The 17,816-nt window shown below is 36.1% G+C and overlaps 1 protein-coding gene across 5 annotated transcripts in view; it reads left to right on the top strand.

The window, feature by feature from the left end:
* The window catches only part of LOC588140 (poly(rC)-binding protein 3), a 144,373-nt gene that overhangs the window by 83,484 nt on the left and 43,073 nt on the right, over window positions 1-17,816 (top strand). For all 5 annotated transcript variants that reach the window (XM_030973098.1, XM_030973095.1, XM_030973094.1 and 2 more), the window contains 2 exons: window positions 12,393-12,521; window positions 14,618-14,746. In XM_030973098.1, the coding sequence (XP_030828958.1) occupies window positions 12,393-12,521; window positions 14,618-14,746 (258 nt within the window). The remainder of the gene's footprint in view (window positions 1-12,392; window positions 12,522-14,617; window positions 14,747-17,816) is intronic.

Below are 17,816 nucleotides of genomic sequence, written 5' to 3'. Positions count from 1 at the left end.
GTTTAAGAGAGGTAGGCCTAACTGTTGGCCTAGTCTAATTATAAATACACAAGTAGAACATTTAGTTATAAGGTGTGAGGAATTAGTTTTTTTTTCACCTAAAACAAAGGAGCTGCACTACCATTCAAAACCCATGTCTGCTCTTTACAACAGCAAGATGGAACTAGAAATGCAATCATGTCACAACGATGTGCGTGCAATGACGCCATGTTTCTACGTGTCAAACGAAAGAGATTCTCTCGGACTATCCAGAGCAATTTGTACGAAGTCTGTAGCTTCTGTGATATTGGAGATAAGTAGGGCGAAAGAAAGGCCTCAACAGTGACCTTGATAGGATGGTAGTGACTATGCCTACGAAGTTTGAAAGAAATTGGGATAGGGGAAAGAACCTAGAAAGGGCTCGCAAGCACTGCGTGCAAAAACCAATTGGATTTGGTGCATGTTCGTTATTTCAATCAAGATCATTCTGGGGACCAATAGTGTGAACCCGATATGCCCCATAGACAATGCGTGTAATGCATGGGCGGAAAACGTACAAGATCTGTATTATGACCAGAGTTAAAATGTTTTTTCTCTCTCTCTTAATGTCTCTTTAAGGGCCGTATTTGGTATCTTTAGTAAGAGAATTTTATGGTGGTTATTGTAAACCACTTTCTTTTTTCTATGATAATCCTAACACGTGATGTAAAATAGATTTACAGGACAAAATGGCGTCTTAAATGGCCCCCTTGACGAATTTCGAAAATCCGAAATTTCGAAAATTTCGAAAATCCATGAGGTGCCCTGCGTATTGGAACTCGGCATGTCATTGCAAATTTTCAAGGGAAAAAAAGGTCGTTTAAGGGGCGAAAAGCAGTCTGAAAAAATGACGTCTTAGCTGATACGTGTAAGATTCGGGCGGAAACTCGGCGGAATTCGTATAGTGACCTTTGTTCAAATACGATTTACTCACAATTTTCTGCTTGAACATATACTATACTTGGTATCATTCGAAAGGGCACTTCATTGCGGTCAGTTTGACACCACTGTTATCTGCGCGCAATGTATTGCACGAATTAAACACGCTATTACGTAATGCATAGTAAATTCATCATTTTTGGCGATAACTTTGCGCTGACATATTCGAATTTTACCAAACTTGGCGGACAGTTGTCACGTATATGGATACATATGTTTGCTAAGTTTCATTGATGTAGGTATAAAGATCGCCAATTTAGAGCAAGTTAAAGTTATTTTGGAATTTTCTTGAAAATGGCGAATTTGGAGGGCATGTTTCTCAAAGTCGGTCAGTGTTAGGGTATATAATTTTGTATATGGCTGGAAAGGGCATATCTTCAAATATCTAAATCTAAAAAAGGGTACGGGTTTGCCAAGCCATAATGGAGATACGGCCACAGAAAGAAAGCCAATTCCCAGAATTTTAGAGGGCGCTATTTATGTTTTGCATAGCCATTGGAGCGTGAAATTTGGCATGGCTATGTGCAATTATGAGATAAAGGCATTGTGAGATTTGAATACAAAACGGAACTTATTTGAGAAAGTTATGGCAGTTTTAGATTTTTAGGGGTAAATTTTTCAAGAATTTGAGAGATTTTTGACGGAGTCGGTTTCAGATTTGAATTTTGAGTACGAAGATGGTATTTTAAAGGTCAAGTTATATGTCGCAGATGAAAGAACATCTCTTAGACTATCTAGAAGAATTTGTTAGAAGTTTGTAGGATCTAGGAAAGTGGAGAGAGCCGAGAGGAAGGAAGAAAGATAGGCCTTAAAATGGACCAGAAACGGACAAAATGGCGCCTGGACGGTTATGCATGAGTGATTTCGAAAATCGAAGAAAGTAGTGACCTGGATGAGATGCTAGAGATGATGCCTACAAAATTTGAAAGGAAATGGACATTCGGAAAGCACTAGCTAACTAGGAATAACAAGCACTACGTGCAAAACGAATGCGATTTCCTGACGAAGATAAGAAGAATATTTATGGGGCAGAATGTGAACGAAAACAAGGCAATGACGAAGGTCGTCATTGCAAAAATACTCATCAAATGGGCCTAACACATCAATACATTCTTATCAAGAATGCTACCAGTGGTAATTCCACAGGAGAGAGTAGACAAGAACGTGAGAGAGGGGAGAAGAGAGGAATAGGGATATGTGTCTAAGCAGGGGGAATCCTATGTACATAAGGAGAGAGCAAGATAGAAACAGGGAGTTGACCTCGAATCAAGCACTGGATGTGTGCTCTTATGTAATACCTGATAGTGACATTTCAGGGTGTTAAATATATGATACAGTCAGAATAAATGGCAACCCCCCCCCCCCCACCCCTTCCCAGTCTGGTATGCTGCAAATAAATGTTTCAAAGTTTCAAAAGATTTTAATTAAATTTACAAGTAATTTGACAGGTTACTTCAGCATGAAAAAGCTATTGTTTTAATTTCAACACAAATTTTCTGAACTTTCAATGTAATTGCATATACAATGTATGTTCTGACAAAGAGGCTAAAAAATGTATCTAAATAATAAAGTATGCATTTGTTTACCTTAATTATTTCAGGTAAGAGATATCTTCACATCAATATTTGTCTTAAAACAAAAATTACATAAAAAGGATTCTGGTGGAGACAAGAAACTAGGAAGTAGGAACTCATTTTCCTTGGCCCAAGACATTTTTATAAATACATGTACATATATTAATAGAATAAATAAAAGAAATTGGCATCCTGAAAGGAACTTTAAAATACGTATACATGTATACCGTATGAGTCAAAAAAAAGTTTACACCTAGAAAATTGCTAATTATTTTAAAAATCATCTATGAACAGTAAATTATTATACATCTTATGAAAGAGTGTTTTATTCCAAATCGTTTGGTATCACTTTTATCGTCCTTGGTTTCACGAAGTGACGGTAGTGAGGAAAATCGTAACGCAAAGTGAATGCAATTTTTTTTCACTACCGTCACTTCGTGAAAACAGCGGCGTTATGTGGTATGTGTTCATACTTGGATGACCAGGAGACATTGTTTGTGAAAGTGCAAAAACCGACTTGCGCCAAAGTGATGCCTACATTATGTATTATGTTGGGATCAGAATTGAATTTATCAAGGCCGCCATCCATCTCCAGCCTAACCGCTCACGATGGTGGTCTCCTGCGTTCCAAATTACCTCTCTAATTTATTGAAATAATTTCATATTTCTTATGTTATTGTATGCTTCGTACATGTTTATCGAATGATATAATTGAACATGATTTTTCATTTAATTACTTTTGTAAACATTGTATTCATTGTATTTGTTATTGTTCGAAATTTTGTACTTTGAATTTGAATTTGTATATTTTTGAACGCAGAAATAAAATCAATCAAACAAACAAACAAACAAACAAATGAAATGCATTGCATATGTTTTTTGCAGAAGCAAAGTCACACGCACACACACTAACAATGTTTGTTGATATTTTATATTCAATTTGCATGATTAATTTTGTTTGGGATGTTATGTTGATCTGTAATGACCGAAATAATACCCATATCGCGATTGTTTTATTCAAACATCACATAAGCAACTTTGGCGCAAGTCAATTTTTGCACTCTCGCATACAATGCCTCCTGTTCATCCAAGCGTGAACACATACCACACAAAAATAATACTAAATGATTCGGGATAAAACACTCTTTCATAGGATGTAAAATAATTTACTGTTCACAGATGATTTTTTAAATAATTCTCAATTTTCTAGGTGTAAACTTTTTTTTGACTCACACTGTATACCCAACTGTTTTCCTGGGAGCTCGATCACCTGTTTACCAGCGAGATCGCGACGAGCTCCCCCTTTTTCCTGTCAGCTCCCCCATTTTCACCGAGCTCGTGGCGAAATACCCCATTTTCCAGCGAGCTCGCCACCAGCTCCCCAGTTTACCCCCAAGGTCGTGGCGAGCTCCCCAATATACCCCCGAGCGCGCCACGAGCTCCCCAGTTTACCCCCGAGTTCGCCACGAGCTCCGGAGTTTACCCCCGAGCTTGCCACGAGCTCCCCCTTTTACCCACAAGCTCCTATAGTTTACCCCCGAGCTCGCCCACGAGCTCCCCCGTTTACGCCCGAGCTCGCCACGAGCTTCCCCTTCTACCCACGAGCTCGCCACGAGCTACCCCTTTTATCCACAAGCTCGCCACAAGCTCCCCAGTTTACCCCCCGAGCTCGCCATGATGTCCCCCTTTTACCCGCGAGTTCGCCACGAGTTCGCCAAGATTTTGTAAGATCGTTACTAGCGTCCTGGAAGCGTGTTACAAGCTTAAAGCCTAAAAAACTATCTTTTTAAGCTTACCACGAACATAATACGAGTTCGCGACAAACTTAAATTTGTATAGGGGTTCATCCCTTGTCTGTCCTGCTCTTGCTTTGCTGCCTAACCTCGATGTGACACTGATATGCTTTTCACACTATGATTTTCTTAGCCCCGTACTGTCCTTAGCCCCGTACTATCCTTAGCCCCATACTATTTTTTCCGCTTTTCACACTCAATTTTCTTAGCCCTGTAGTTTTTGCCTAGCGTGAGCTAACAAAATCCATGCTGCTCTAGCTCAAAATCTCTTACCTCGACTATCTCTGATTAGACACAGCGTTTCCACCTTTACGGGTTAGCATTGCTTTTCCTTAGCCCCAGAATATTTTGGCTTCTGTTCTCACTTACAGATAAAGTTGAGTTCTGGTCATGTGATTGCATTGTGCAAGAAACGTTTTGGAATCGATCAGAAAAGGTTGATCATTTAGCATATAAGTATTGGTGTGTATTGCAAGTTTCTGGAATCATCAAAATGATAAGAAATCTGGCCCGGTCTTGGTAAATTTACAAGCACTGTACACAGAAAGATGTATATGGGACTACACGAACGTGTGGCATAAAAATCTGTCCGGATTTGTATGATGTTACATGCCATATTTAGAATATTCAGGCATTTGAAGAGCCATGCTTTTCAGGGAACATTTTTTATCTAATGTTCTTCAACACTTACATAATACAATGATAATGCTCACAAATGATTTTTCACCTCTTCCCAGAACTCAACCAACTCTTTTAGCTCTTAACTTGCATTTCAAGAGATAGCAATTACAGTGCTAAGCCTCCTTTTTTTAAATAATGATAATCATTAAATGATTATTAGACCTTATGAATGGTAGATTAAATGGGTATTAGATGAACTGGGAATTAGACTAACTATTCATTAGACTTGATGTGTGAGAGGCTAAATGGGTAGTAGACCAATTAGAGAGTAGGCCATATGAAAATTAGACCAAATGAATATTAGCCTGAATGAACATTAGACCAAATGATGAGTAGACGAAATGATTATGAGACCATGTGGATAGTAATCGGGCTGGGTGTAGACCAAATGGGTGTAAACTTATTGGGTAGTAGATGAACTGGTTGTAGACCAAATGGTAATTCACCTTGGCCCAAATGATAGTACGGGGCTAAGGAAAAATTTGCCAGTGTGAAATGCACATATAAGGACATGCCAACAAATATATACCTTACTGTTTTTTGGGATCGATACATACTTTTAGCACAGATTTAGATGATTGAGAGGAAGGGAGATGAAATTGCCGGTTGGAGGCAGAAGACAGACTGGCAAAATTGGCACAATGGTGGAGGGGATTGAGCAGGAAATTTGGAAGATGTATCAACCGATTGATCACCCAGATGCAATTACTTAGGGAGAGAGAAAGAGCAAGTAGATGGAGAGATTGCAAGGCTTCTTTACAGTGCTGGAGTAAACTGTAATCTTAGAGCTGACCTTGTTTGAGTAGCATGATCAAAAAAGTTCTTGGTCAGGTTGACATATAACTTAAAACCTGCTGACATGACCCATGCTTTCTTTAGAGCAAGAGCTAATAGTACTGGTATTACTGTGAGGTATTACTGGATTCCATTGAACAATTTTACTGGGTGTATTTGAGAAAATCTTTATTAGCGTTTGGTTATTCAGAGCTGAGTGAAAGATAAGTTTTACCGCCTTAATTTTTTTTTTTTTACCATTCTATTTTGTTTATATTTTTTTTACTACTCTAATATTTTTGTACTGCCCTTTAATACTCACCACTCGTAAGTATTTGTAATAATTGGTAATTAGGTCTGAATCTGATCATAAACCGGGCTCCGATCATGACCATCGGAGCACAGGTCAATATTCCCTTTTCCTGTGCACCGATCTAGACATGTGAGACAACAAAGTAGAGTTTGCATTGAATTTTTTACATACCTTAAATATAAACTAGAGTTCTGGTTAAAAAAAGAAAAGGAATTCCCACAGAATCAATAAAAACTTACACTGTATGTTGAAGATTACAAATAAATATCATGTGCCAAACAATTTTGGAAGAAAATGTATACTGGCTGAGTAATGAGCATAGAAAGATGGGGAAAATCAGGTATAGTAGCCCCCGACACCATTTGTGTAGTCCCATATACATATTTCTGTGTACAGTGCTTGTTACTTTACCAAGACCGGGCCAAATTTATTATGATTTTGATGACTCCAGAACCTTGCAGTACACAACAATCCTCTCATGTTACAGGATCAACTTGTTCTGATCCATTCCACACCTTTTCTTTCACAATGCAACTGCATAACCAGAACTCACCTTTATCTTTAAACTTGACTTGTGATGGTTAGAAATATGGCTAGAATTTTCATGTTCATTCTCCAATAAATGATATTAGTATTCTTTTATTGAGGATAAAATTTCATTGGATTCTTATTTTTTAAAGTCAATTTTGCTTTCAAAAGAGTGAATTTCTCCAAGTTTATTTCTTCTCAAACATCTAGGATTAGGTGTGTTCATATTAGCAATTATGATCGCAAATTTACTATCACAATTGTGATCGTGATGACAAACATGACCCTACATGTTTTAGAAGGAAAACAGTTAATAGGAAAAGAATACTGATATCTTTTTGGAGAGTGAATTATTGTATGAAATTGCACCTGGTGTAAAAGTTAAATTATAGCCATCTTTTTTACCTGCTCAAGCTAAGTTTTAGGTATGTACAAATTCAATCATAAATTTGTTCTGTTTTTAGACCCTGATCTTTATCGAGTTTCCATCCAACAGTGCTCAGACATGCATTTCGCTTCATGTTCGTTTGTTTTACGATGTTTCTTTTTATGTTCAGACTTGAAAAGAATGCATTTACTTGTTGTATAGCAATACAATGAATTTTGGTAGGCTTAACAGTGGGTTACTTGTACTCTCTCCTCCTTCCGCCTCCCACAACCAACCTACAAATTGCATAGATTGTTTCAAATCAAATGAAGCGTGTTACACAGCCAACCCCTCATTCTGCATGCAAATCACTAATCTACTTCCTCCAATTTTCTAAAATGTTGTGCCAGGGATATGTAGCTGCAGCGCAATAAGTGGATGGTGAAAACTGATCCTGACGAAGCAAGGAAGTGCATAGGTACTAAGGTCCCCTTGCATGAAATGGACAACTTATATTGTAGAACTGAGAAAGGAAACTACTGGCTCTCAAATTTTCTATTGATTTTACCAGCTTTGTTAACTGGTTCTCACCAAAAATTTGCCATTATGTGTGCACTTATGTTTGAAAACACCAATTTCAGCACATTCGTGAAGTAACCTATACTGATCAATATCAGGTATGGAAGCACTATAAACATACAGTTTTATGTTGTCATTTTCCTTTAAAGCTTATCAACACTGGTGTGGCTAGGAGGGCCACTCATTTTGCTTTTGCTGGCCACTGAAAATGCCCACACAACAACCGCTAGGGCCAGCCGTATAGCGACCAACAACAGCCGTGTAGCGACCAGCTCGCACAGCTAGGCAATTGTCAGCACAGTGGTAGCCTTTAAGTTAGATCTAACAGTCCTTTACACACAACAAAACTATTCAACCCCAAGCTTTCATTAAAACTTCAATCAAAACATTTAATTACCGACAGGATATTGTTTTTTGCACTTTTCATTATGGACTGGGCTTGAAAACGTATCAATACAGAGTCATTGTCATGAACTTCGCAATCGTTCGTTTGTTCGTCTCGCACAGGCCTGGTGAGTGGGCGGAGCCTGTCTGTCAATGGATTTTCAGGCTCGTTCATTTTCATTTCATTTAAAGGGATAGTTTAGTGCTGTTGCAGAGGGCACTACGCAAAATAATTTTTTTGTGTGATATTGAAAAACTGACTGTCAAATTTGAAAGAACCCATAAATATAAAGATTTCTAATACTTGTGTACCACCACAAATATTAGATAATTTGAAAAAGCCGTTGAAAAAACGAAATTGCGCATTTTACGTCGTATTTCAGCCAATGCCGATGTTGTCTTTTTTGTTGGCATTTTCGTGTTTGTTATATTAGGCACAACCAGTCGGCCCATGTATTGTTATTTGTAATTAAATAATTCATTAACGGTCACCGTATTTTTTTGAATGCGGAGCTAAATTGGTATGATCGTATTGGCTAAATTTCACACATTTTGGGGTCTATATTCACAGAAAATGGCAGTTCGTGCCATAACATTTAGTGAATGGAGAACTCCTTCAGATCCATTATTTAAAAGATTGCGAATCCTAAATGTGTATAATTTACATGATTTATCAATTTCTACTTTCATGTTTGATCTAGTCAATGGCAATTTGCCTCATATTTTGATAGAGTACTGTGACATTATAGAACATAGCTATTCCACAAGACAAAATTAAGAACGACACAAGGTCAATTTTCATTGTCTTTTGTGGGCAGGGAATATTGGAATAGATTATCTGTTGATGTCAGATTGACAAGGTCTAGAAATAGGTTTCTGAAATCTGTTACAAGTCATTTGTTGAACAAGTCATGAATGAAATATCAAGTGTACACAATTCATGATTCATATTTTACATTATTAGTTTGTATATTGTAAGACATTGTTGAGTACTCATTCTTTTTTTTTTTTTAAAGTATCGATTGTAAAAGTAAATTCATTATTTTTTGTTTTGTTACGTTCTCTAAACTGATTTGTACCAAAATACTTTGTTAAGCTGTTTAAGGGGTTAGGTTCGACTAGCACATGTGCTATTACCTGGCCCCTTTTACAAACCAATAGTTTCTCTTCCTGTATATGTAAATTATTGTATGAAATGTATGAAATGATTGCTGTTGGTAAGTAAATCAAATCAAATCAAATCAAATCAAATCAAAATAACCTTCATAGCAATTTTAGGTTCTAAGGCCAAATAAAAAACAAAACATGTTTAGCGTCCTGTTTTTTCGAAAAATAGGAAGGAGGAGGCCCCCCCCCCTTTTTTTTTCTTTCAAAATGGCTGCTTAAAATGGCCACTCGGTATATTTTCCCTGACAGTCAGGCTATTTTTCAAGATGGCCGCTGACATTTTATTTTTTTTATTTTTTAAAATCAGAAATAGATTCATTTTAGCAGTGTTTTTCATGTTTTTTTTCTTTAAAAAAAAAAAAAAATTTAAATTAAAAAAAAATAAAAAAAATTAGGAGACGGCCCCCAAAAAGGAAGCGGGCAGGGACGCTTAACATGTATATTTTTTTAGATGGCATAAAAGGGCATTTGAAATATCATAGATAAGAATAAGAGCAATAACCATGCACTTTGAAGGCATTAGCGATCTGAAAACAGGACTCAACTATCCCTTGAACAATCATTGATCTCCTTCTTTTTTTTTTAAGCTGGACAATTTTAAATATTATGTTCAATCATTGTGTATTTTTATTTTGACTAAAAACTTTACCACTCTTTTTTAATTTTGAAACACTGATTTAAAAAAACTTGTGTTGTTAGATTTAACGATCAGCTCTCTCTGCCTTGTTTTTGCCCGACTGACCCCTTGGTTTGCGCACTGGCGGGTCTGCGAGAGGCATTGCAAGTGCTGTCAATCAATTATTTAAAATCAAAATGGTCGCCAACAGCCACCTGTCTACAATGACCACCTGTCTACAACGGCCACTTTTAGTGTTTCCCTTGGGTGGTCGCTATAGACCGGTTTGACTTTATAAACAAGCTAAATACAGCCTTTGGAATTGATGCTTGGTGCCTTTACTTACAGGTAATACAAAGTTTTGGGAAATTTTGAAAATTGGGTGGATAGTGAATCTTTACAATTTTGTTATATTTGGATGCCCCTATGGATGTATTATAAGTACTAGAAAATTTAGCCCCTCAAACACTTCTGCTTTCGAGAAAAATTGAATATAAAAATTTACCAGTGCTCCTGGTAAATTTTGATAAATTACAAATAGCGCCTACGGCTGTACAAAGGTACCTGTAGCTGCGACTATGAAAATCTCAGAATATGTAGTTAAGATATATAATTTCCAAACGTAAATAGCTAATCGGTCAATTTTAGTCAAGAAACATTGTTTTATAGCTTAATTAATATCTTGACCTTGAGAGGGAGCTATACAACATAAACAGTTTATTATTTACAATTTCATGAATTTAGACTCAATTTCAACCTCGAGAATGATCACTGAATATTGTAGGATCGCATATGCATATGCTTCTAATATGTTCATTTAAACAAAATTCATGACCCCATACCAAAACTTTGTATTACCTTTAAAATGAATAAAAAACAGAAAAAGTAGTAATCTTTCACATGGCCTGCACAGAACTCTATTAAAAGCGGGCAAATGGATACGATAAAATGCTTCCAATTGCTTCTCTCTAGAGGAAAGAAGTATGGTATATAAGCCACATATGTTAAAATAGAAGGGGTAATTTTCACCTCTGGTCGGAGCATCTTCTCCATCATGAGAAAGTCCATAAATCAGAAAATGGTGTTTAAAATTGTTAAAACAGTTATTGTTCTTGAAAGATTTGCCAACTGGCAACCTTGCTTGAGACCACAATATAAGTATCTAAGCAAACCAAGAAAGAGGCCTAGAATTAGTTAATTGGGCCTAATAGGAGATTAACTGAAGAAAACAGGCAATGTGGGTTTGCAAGCAGTTAAATAATGCAATAATGCAAATACAGTACAGAACAGGCTAACAATTTTTTATATTATATCTATTTGGACCTGATAGATATCGCGCACGTGTCACACACGTGTCGGGTAGTCCCATATACATCTTTCTGTGTACAGTGCTTGTACATTGCAGTACACACCAATACTTATATGCTAGATGATCAACCTTTTCTGACCGATTCCACAACGTTTCTTTCTCAATACAACAGAATGACCAGAACTGATCTTTATCTTTAAAACATACCTGAAGAGAAAATATTTTCAAAGAGAATGAAACGCCAATAATACCAAAATAACAACAACAAAATACCTACTTGTAAATAAACCATAGGTCCTGACAATGGGAGTGTCGTGGTCGAGTGGTTTAATAATAATAATATTGGCATTTATATAGCGCTCTTACAGACATACATGTGTATCACAGCGCTTTACAACATATTATTATTACCCCGGTCATCGGATTCAGGCTTACCCGCACACAAGGTATGCACATTCTCCACTCCCTGGCGCTTGACTGGAGATGCGAAGGTCGAGAGTTTGAATCCCGACACGGCACTAATATCCTTTGGCAAGATATTAACCTGCACTTGCTACTCTCCACCCAGGTGTCAAATGGGTACCCGGTAGGATCCGGCCTTCATTGTTGGTCAAACAGCTTGTGAGCATCAAATAACGCCCGGCTGGAATGCTCCCCAGGGGGTGGAGATTTTGCACACAGTGTGTGCGGGCAAGCACTGAATCCAATGACTGGGGTAATAGTATATTTGTAAAGCGCTAAGAGACATTTGTATTAAGCGCTAGATAAAAATTAAATAATATTATTATTATTATATGGAAAAAAAACTGCATGAGGAATGGACTTTTCTGCAGTGGAAGTGTGTCGCGCGTGGTTGTAAGTTTCATTTTAATGAATTCCTTTTTTTGGTCATGCAATTTTGGCAGCTCTGCGCTTGAGGTACACACTTTCAACTTAGTGACAGTAAGTATCAACATTGGAAGACGATCTAATTAGATTTTGAGCTAAGTAGGTCAAAGGTCATAGACTTTCACAGTGCTCATGGTAGTAAGTGAAAATTGCATGGACAGCGGAGGCATAATTGTCAACTGCGTAGTCAAATAACTTTTGTTCTTCATTTAATTAATTTGTCTTCTTCATTTTACCCACTTCTTCTTCTAAAGTTCTTTGCTTTTTTTTACCCAGCTTTTTGGGGAAAAAGCAATTTGCTCTGTACACAAAATTTCATAAACTTTCATATTCTTTGTTATTGATGATGGAATTTGTAGAAACATACAGGTACTTGCAATAATTATATTTATGGTGCATGTATAATTTGAAAAAAAATTCAGATTTTCTTTTCTTTTCTTCACTTGTCTTTTTTTGATGCAGGACCTTTCGAATTCAGTGTTATCACCCGGTACTCCTAAGCCCCCTGTCTCGTTACGTCTCATTGTACCTACGAGTCAGTGTGGTTCCCTCATAGGAAAGGGTGGCTCAAAAATTAAAGATATTAGAGAGGTAAGACCAAGATAACATATACCGACAGTTTTGCATGATATATTCTTGTTAACCATTTTTTCAGAGCATAAAGGCGACTGTTCAGTTGAAATTGTGGTGTCGGCCAAGGGCAGTTTCATAAGTGTCACAGATTCTCTTCATTTTTTCAAAATATGCTTCTTCCCTAAAAAGGTGGTGCCATCCATGCATCTTTATAATAAATCATAGAGACTCAATACCTAGGGATTGTAGTAATTGTAGGATCAAATTTTATTTGGTTACTTTTAGTGATCCATGACAAGTATATGTATGTATTGATCATGTAATTATGTTGATTACTATACAGGTAATAGTCAAGTTCCTTAGGCCCATATTTTTTGTATAATTGTTGGGACACAGTGGACAAAGGCAACTAACATTCTACAAGTTCTCATTTAGCCCAGAAATTCATTTTTCTCCACAGAACCCACCAATTTTTAGTGGATATTTTAAGTGGATCCCCCCATTTCCTAAGAAATTAAGAATTTATTGTAATCATTTTATTTTAATAATTTACTTATGTTTACAGTGTATTTGTATACTGATTTTTTAAAAAGAATATCTTTTCTTACTTGCTGTTATGATATCTATAATGCCTTTGTTTATCTTTCTTTTGGAAATAAATAAATATGAATTGAAATGCATTGAATTGAATTTAAATCACATATTCATGGTCAATTATGCTAATTTATGCAGATTTTATTCATTTTGGTATAATTATTCTAGTATTAAAATTTTAACTCGTAAAAAGGCATATAATTCTCCTCATGGTCGATCAGGCAAATTTCTGTGAATTGTTTTGAAACTAGCTGTCACTGCCCTAGTTGCCTGCATTGGTATATATATTCTATCTCTCAAAAGTACTGTTTTTTCTATCATTACATACCTGTCATGATTATATTGACATCTTCTCCACAGAATATATTAAATCAAAGCTATTTTTGGGGTTAATTATGCAAATCTTTATACATATATACAGGCGCGTACGCAGGATTTTTTTCAAGGGGGGGGGTTAACATTTATAAATCGGGCCAAACATTTCGTAAGGTCAGCTTTTTTAGGTCATCCATGGGAATATTTTTTTTTATTTATTTTTTTTTATAAATTAAAACAAAAAAAAAATCCTTGGGGGGGGGGGGGATTTAGGGGGGTTATGGAAGGGATTTACATACAGAAAAATACCAAAAGGGGGGGGGGGGGTTTAACCCCCAAACCCCCGTGTACGCGCCTGCATATATATTATATACATGTATATATTACATCGAGACCAGTCTTGCATTTTTCAGCACACCTGATTGTATTTCCATGCAAATTTCTCGCTGATTCAAGGATGACCATGGTTGGAAAAGTAGTACATTTTGAAGACGTCATTGCTTCATAAATATATTTAAGATAGTTGGCCGTATTACCAGCTAAATCTATTCAAAAAAGGGGAAAATTTGCAAAATTAATGGTAAAGGATAACTTTGCTTTAGTATGTTCTGAGGCGAAAATGTTTGTAAAGTCATGATAAGTATGAATAGATACATAAAACATCATTTTTGAAAGATAGAATATCAGTACCTATATAGGCCCTTGTGACAGCTTAACGACAGTTGTTCTAGAGCGACCATTTCTTGATAATATCCACAATGCACTACTGTAGTCTTGGAAGTCTGATATCCTGTTCCCCAGGTCTGATGATGGCATACAACTGAGTGTCATCTACAGTACGTACATTGTATCCCGAGTACTGCAATGAGCATTGATGAATTTTGATAGGGGGCAAGTGTACAATATAAACGCAAAAGGGGCAACGACTGATCCCTGTGGGATGCTTTTCTTGCATTTATTCCTGCTGTAGAAGGATTTATTGAATACAATTACTTATCTTGTTTCCTCTTATTAGAAGATGCATTCACACATCTCCACACAAGACTTTGTCTTTGTTGTTTGTGCACATATGATGAAGTCAATTATCCTAGTTTTTAATAAGCAGTGTTTATTTCTAGAGTTATATGTTAATCCTGATTTGATTTCATTTTCTCTTCTGGTAAATAATTTGATTTCCTTTGCCATCTTTGATGTATCTATTTTAGACGACTAGTGCATCAATCACAGTGGCAAGTGAGATGCTACCAAGCTCAACAGAAAGAGCAGTCACAATCTCAGGAACTCCCGAAGCAATAACCAAAGCCATTTACCAAGTCTGCTGCGTCATGCTTGAGGTAATGATACACTAATCTAGTACTTTGTACAATTTTGAGAAGCTCAATAAAATGAAGTATTTTTTTCAAAAAGCATTGTAAATTGTTTTTTTCTCACTTTTAAAGGTAAAGAACAGTTTTGGAAACGCCCAGTTTTGGAAACGCCACCCTCTAAAAAATAAAATGGAAGCTCTTATTACCAATCATGTGAAAGAATACGTTTTGACTAATATGTGACGATACAAATTTTGCCGGAAAACCGCCTACTAATTGATATAATTGGTAAATTATTTTATCTATCTGGACCGGATAGATCACGCACGTTTTTGAATTTTTAATATAATTTGGAAAGTATAAGTTCAAATTACATAAAACTTGTACCCAAGGGTTATTAAGTATCACAAATTTTAGGTCACAAGGTCAAAGGTTATTGCAGGTCAACAAACTTAGACTATATTGTGGCATCATCAAAAACTTAACCTCGGGTTAAGTTTTTGATTTTTTAATATAATTTTGAAAGTATTACTTATTATTCAATGAAACTTAAACCAGCAAAGAGCGAAACATAGGCGCTGCTTTTCCGGTGACAGCGGCGTCAACATCAAAAACCTTTTAAAACCAAGGTTAAGATTGTGAAATTTTAGCATAATTTAAAAAGCGTTTGTTCATATTACATAAAACTTGTACCGAAGGGTTATCAAGTATCACAAATCATGTGACACAAATTCCAGGTCACAAAGTTAAGGTCAAAGGCCATTTTAGGTCAGTAGACTTTGATTTTTTTTTTAAACAACTTAATATAAGAATTAATAAATCAATTTTTGTTATGCATATTTCATGAAAGTTATCAATTTTGGTACAATTAATAATAAATAATTCTTCTGATGATTCTTAGTCAATATTCTCTTCAAAATGTTGATTACATTTAGAGGATTTCATTTTGGGGGGCCTGCTAATAGGCCACTCTGCCTATAAATAATGTCCCAACCTTAATTTTTCATCATATCGAATTGCCTAATGCAGTTGAGACCGCCCGAGGGCGTTACCCTTGTTACATTAGTTTAATTTGTAATTATTCAACTTAATTATTGTACTTAAACTACTGGTACTTCAAACTTAAATTGAATTACATTATCTTTCAAGTCCACGAGCAAACTACTTTTGACATCACTCACTTAAAGATAAACTCCAGTTCTGGTAAAAAAAATGAAAATTAATTCTCACAGAATCAAACGAAACTTACACTGAATGTTCAAGATTACAAATAAATGACATGTGCCAAACAATTTTGGAAGAAAATGTATACTGGCTGAGTAGTGAGCATAGAAAGACAAGGAAATCAAGGTAGTACTAGCCCCGACACCATGTGTGTTGTCCCATATATAGCTTTCTGTGTACAGTGCTTGTTACTTTACCATGACTCGGTCAAATTTATTATGATTTTGATGACTCCAGAACCTTGCAGTGCACACCAATACTTACATTCTACATGATCAACTGTTTCTGATCCTTTCCACACCTTTTCTTTCACAATGCAATCGCATTACCAGTACTAAAGTTTATCTTTAATACCTCTGAATTCATTCATGAAAATATTACATATTTGGCATGTGAAAGAGAAAAAATTGAAATCTGACATGAATGATAATCATCAGTTTTCTAGTGATTTATGAGAGATTTAGGAGTTTCAACTACTAAACTTCTCTTCTTTTTTTACCAATAGTTAACCATGTTACAGTATACGTAAGTGTATATACGACACAAAGAACAAAATGGTCTTGTTTGTATAATAAAGAGGGAGTGTGCGCTTCAATCGTAATAGTGTGAGAGATCGCTCAACAAGAAATTAATGTTATTTTTTAAATGGTTATTCCAATTTGAATGAATCTTCTGAATGGTTATTGAAACCAAAACAACAACAAATGGGAAGAAACAGGATTTTTTTTTGGGGGGGGGGGGGGGGCGGGGCGGAGGGGAAACATCAGTGATCTGTGCGACGATAGGCGAGTGAAAATGTTGAGCTATCCAGTAGCGGTAAGTATATCACTGCCTGCAGAAACATTCTCTTCGCGACATTCCCCCACCAGGAATCCCACATGGTCTGGTAGGGCAAATAAAATGGGACTTTATTCTTTACACTACATTTCTTAGAGGTAATGCAAAGTTTTGAGAATATTGGATGGATAGTAATTAATTCTTTTAAATGTTGATATATTTGGATGTCCCTGTGGATGTATTATAAGCACTAGAAAATTTAGCCCCTACCGGTAAAACACTTCTGCTTTCGAGAAATTGAATTAATCAAAATTTACAGTTGGGCCTGGTACATTTCAAACATTTCAAATAGCACCTTAGGCCATTTCATGAAATCTCAGAATATGCAGGTCTGATATATAATTTTCAAATGGGAATAGCAAATCGGTCGATTGCATACCTGCCAACCCTTCCGAATAATCCAGAATATTCTGATTTTCTGGATTTTTAGGACCTAAAAATTCAGAATATGCTGATTTTTGTCTCGCCTTCGTAGCAAAAAGCGAGACATAGGCGCCGCTTTTCCGGTGACGGCGGCGGCGACGGCATCAACATCAAAAACTTAACCTTAGGTTTAGTTTTTGAATTTTTGATATTATTTTCTAAGTATAAGTTCTTAGTCAATGAAACTTGGACTATAGGGTTATCAAGTATCCCCCATCATGTGTGTAGAATTTCAGCTCACAAAATCAAGGTCAAAGGTCATTTTGGGTCAACAGACTTGGACTGTGTTGTGGCATCATCATCGAAAACTTAACCTAAGGTTAAGTTTTTGAATTTTTGATATAATTTTCAAAGTATAAGTTCTTAGTCAATGAAACTGGAACTATAGGGTTATCAAGTATCCCCAATCATTTGAGTAGAATTTCAGGTCACTAAGTTGAGGTCAAAGGTCATTTAAGGTCAACAAACTTAGACTTTGTTGTAGCATCAACATCAAGATTTTGAATTTGTATCATATTTTCAAAATTGTTTGTTCAAATTCCATGAATCTTGTACCCAAGGGTTATCAAGTATCACAAATCATATGACACAAATTCAAGGTCACAAGGTCAAA

The sequence above is a fragment of the Strongylocentrotus purpuratus genome, unplaced genomic scaffold (assembly GCF_000002235.5).
Source record: "Strongylocentrotus purpuratus isolate Spur 01 unplaced genomic scaffold, Spur_5.0 spur5_scaffold_6, whole genome shotgun sequence".
Classification (NCBI taxonomy): Eukaryota; Metazoa; Echinodermata; class Echinoidea; order Camarodonta; family Strongylocentrotidae; genus Strongylocentrotus; species Strongylocentrotus purpuratus.
The sequence above is the reverse complement of the archived record's forward strand: the minus strand, read 5'-3'. Positions and strand labels throughout refer to the sequence as shown.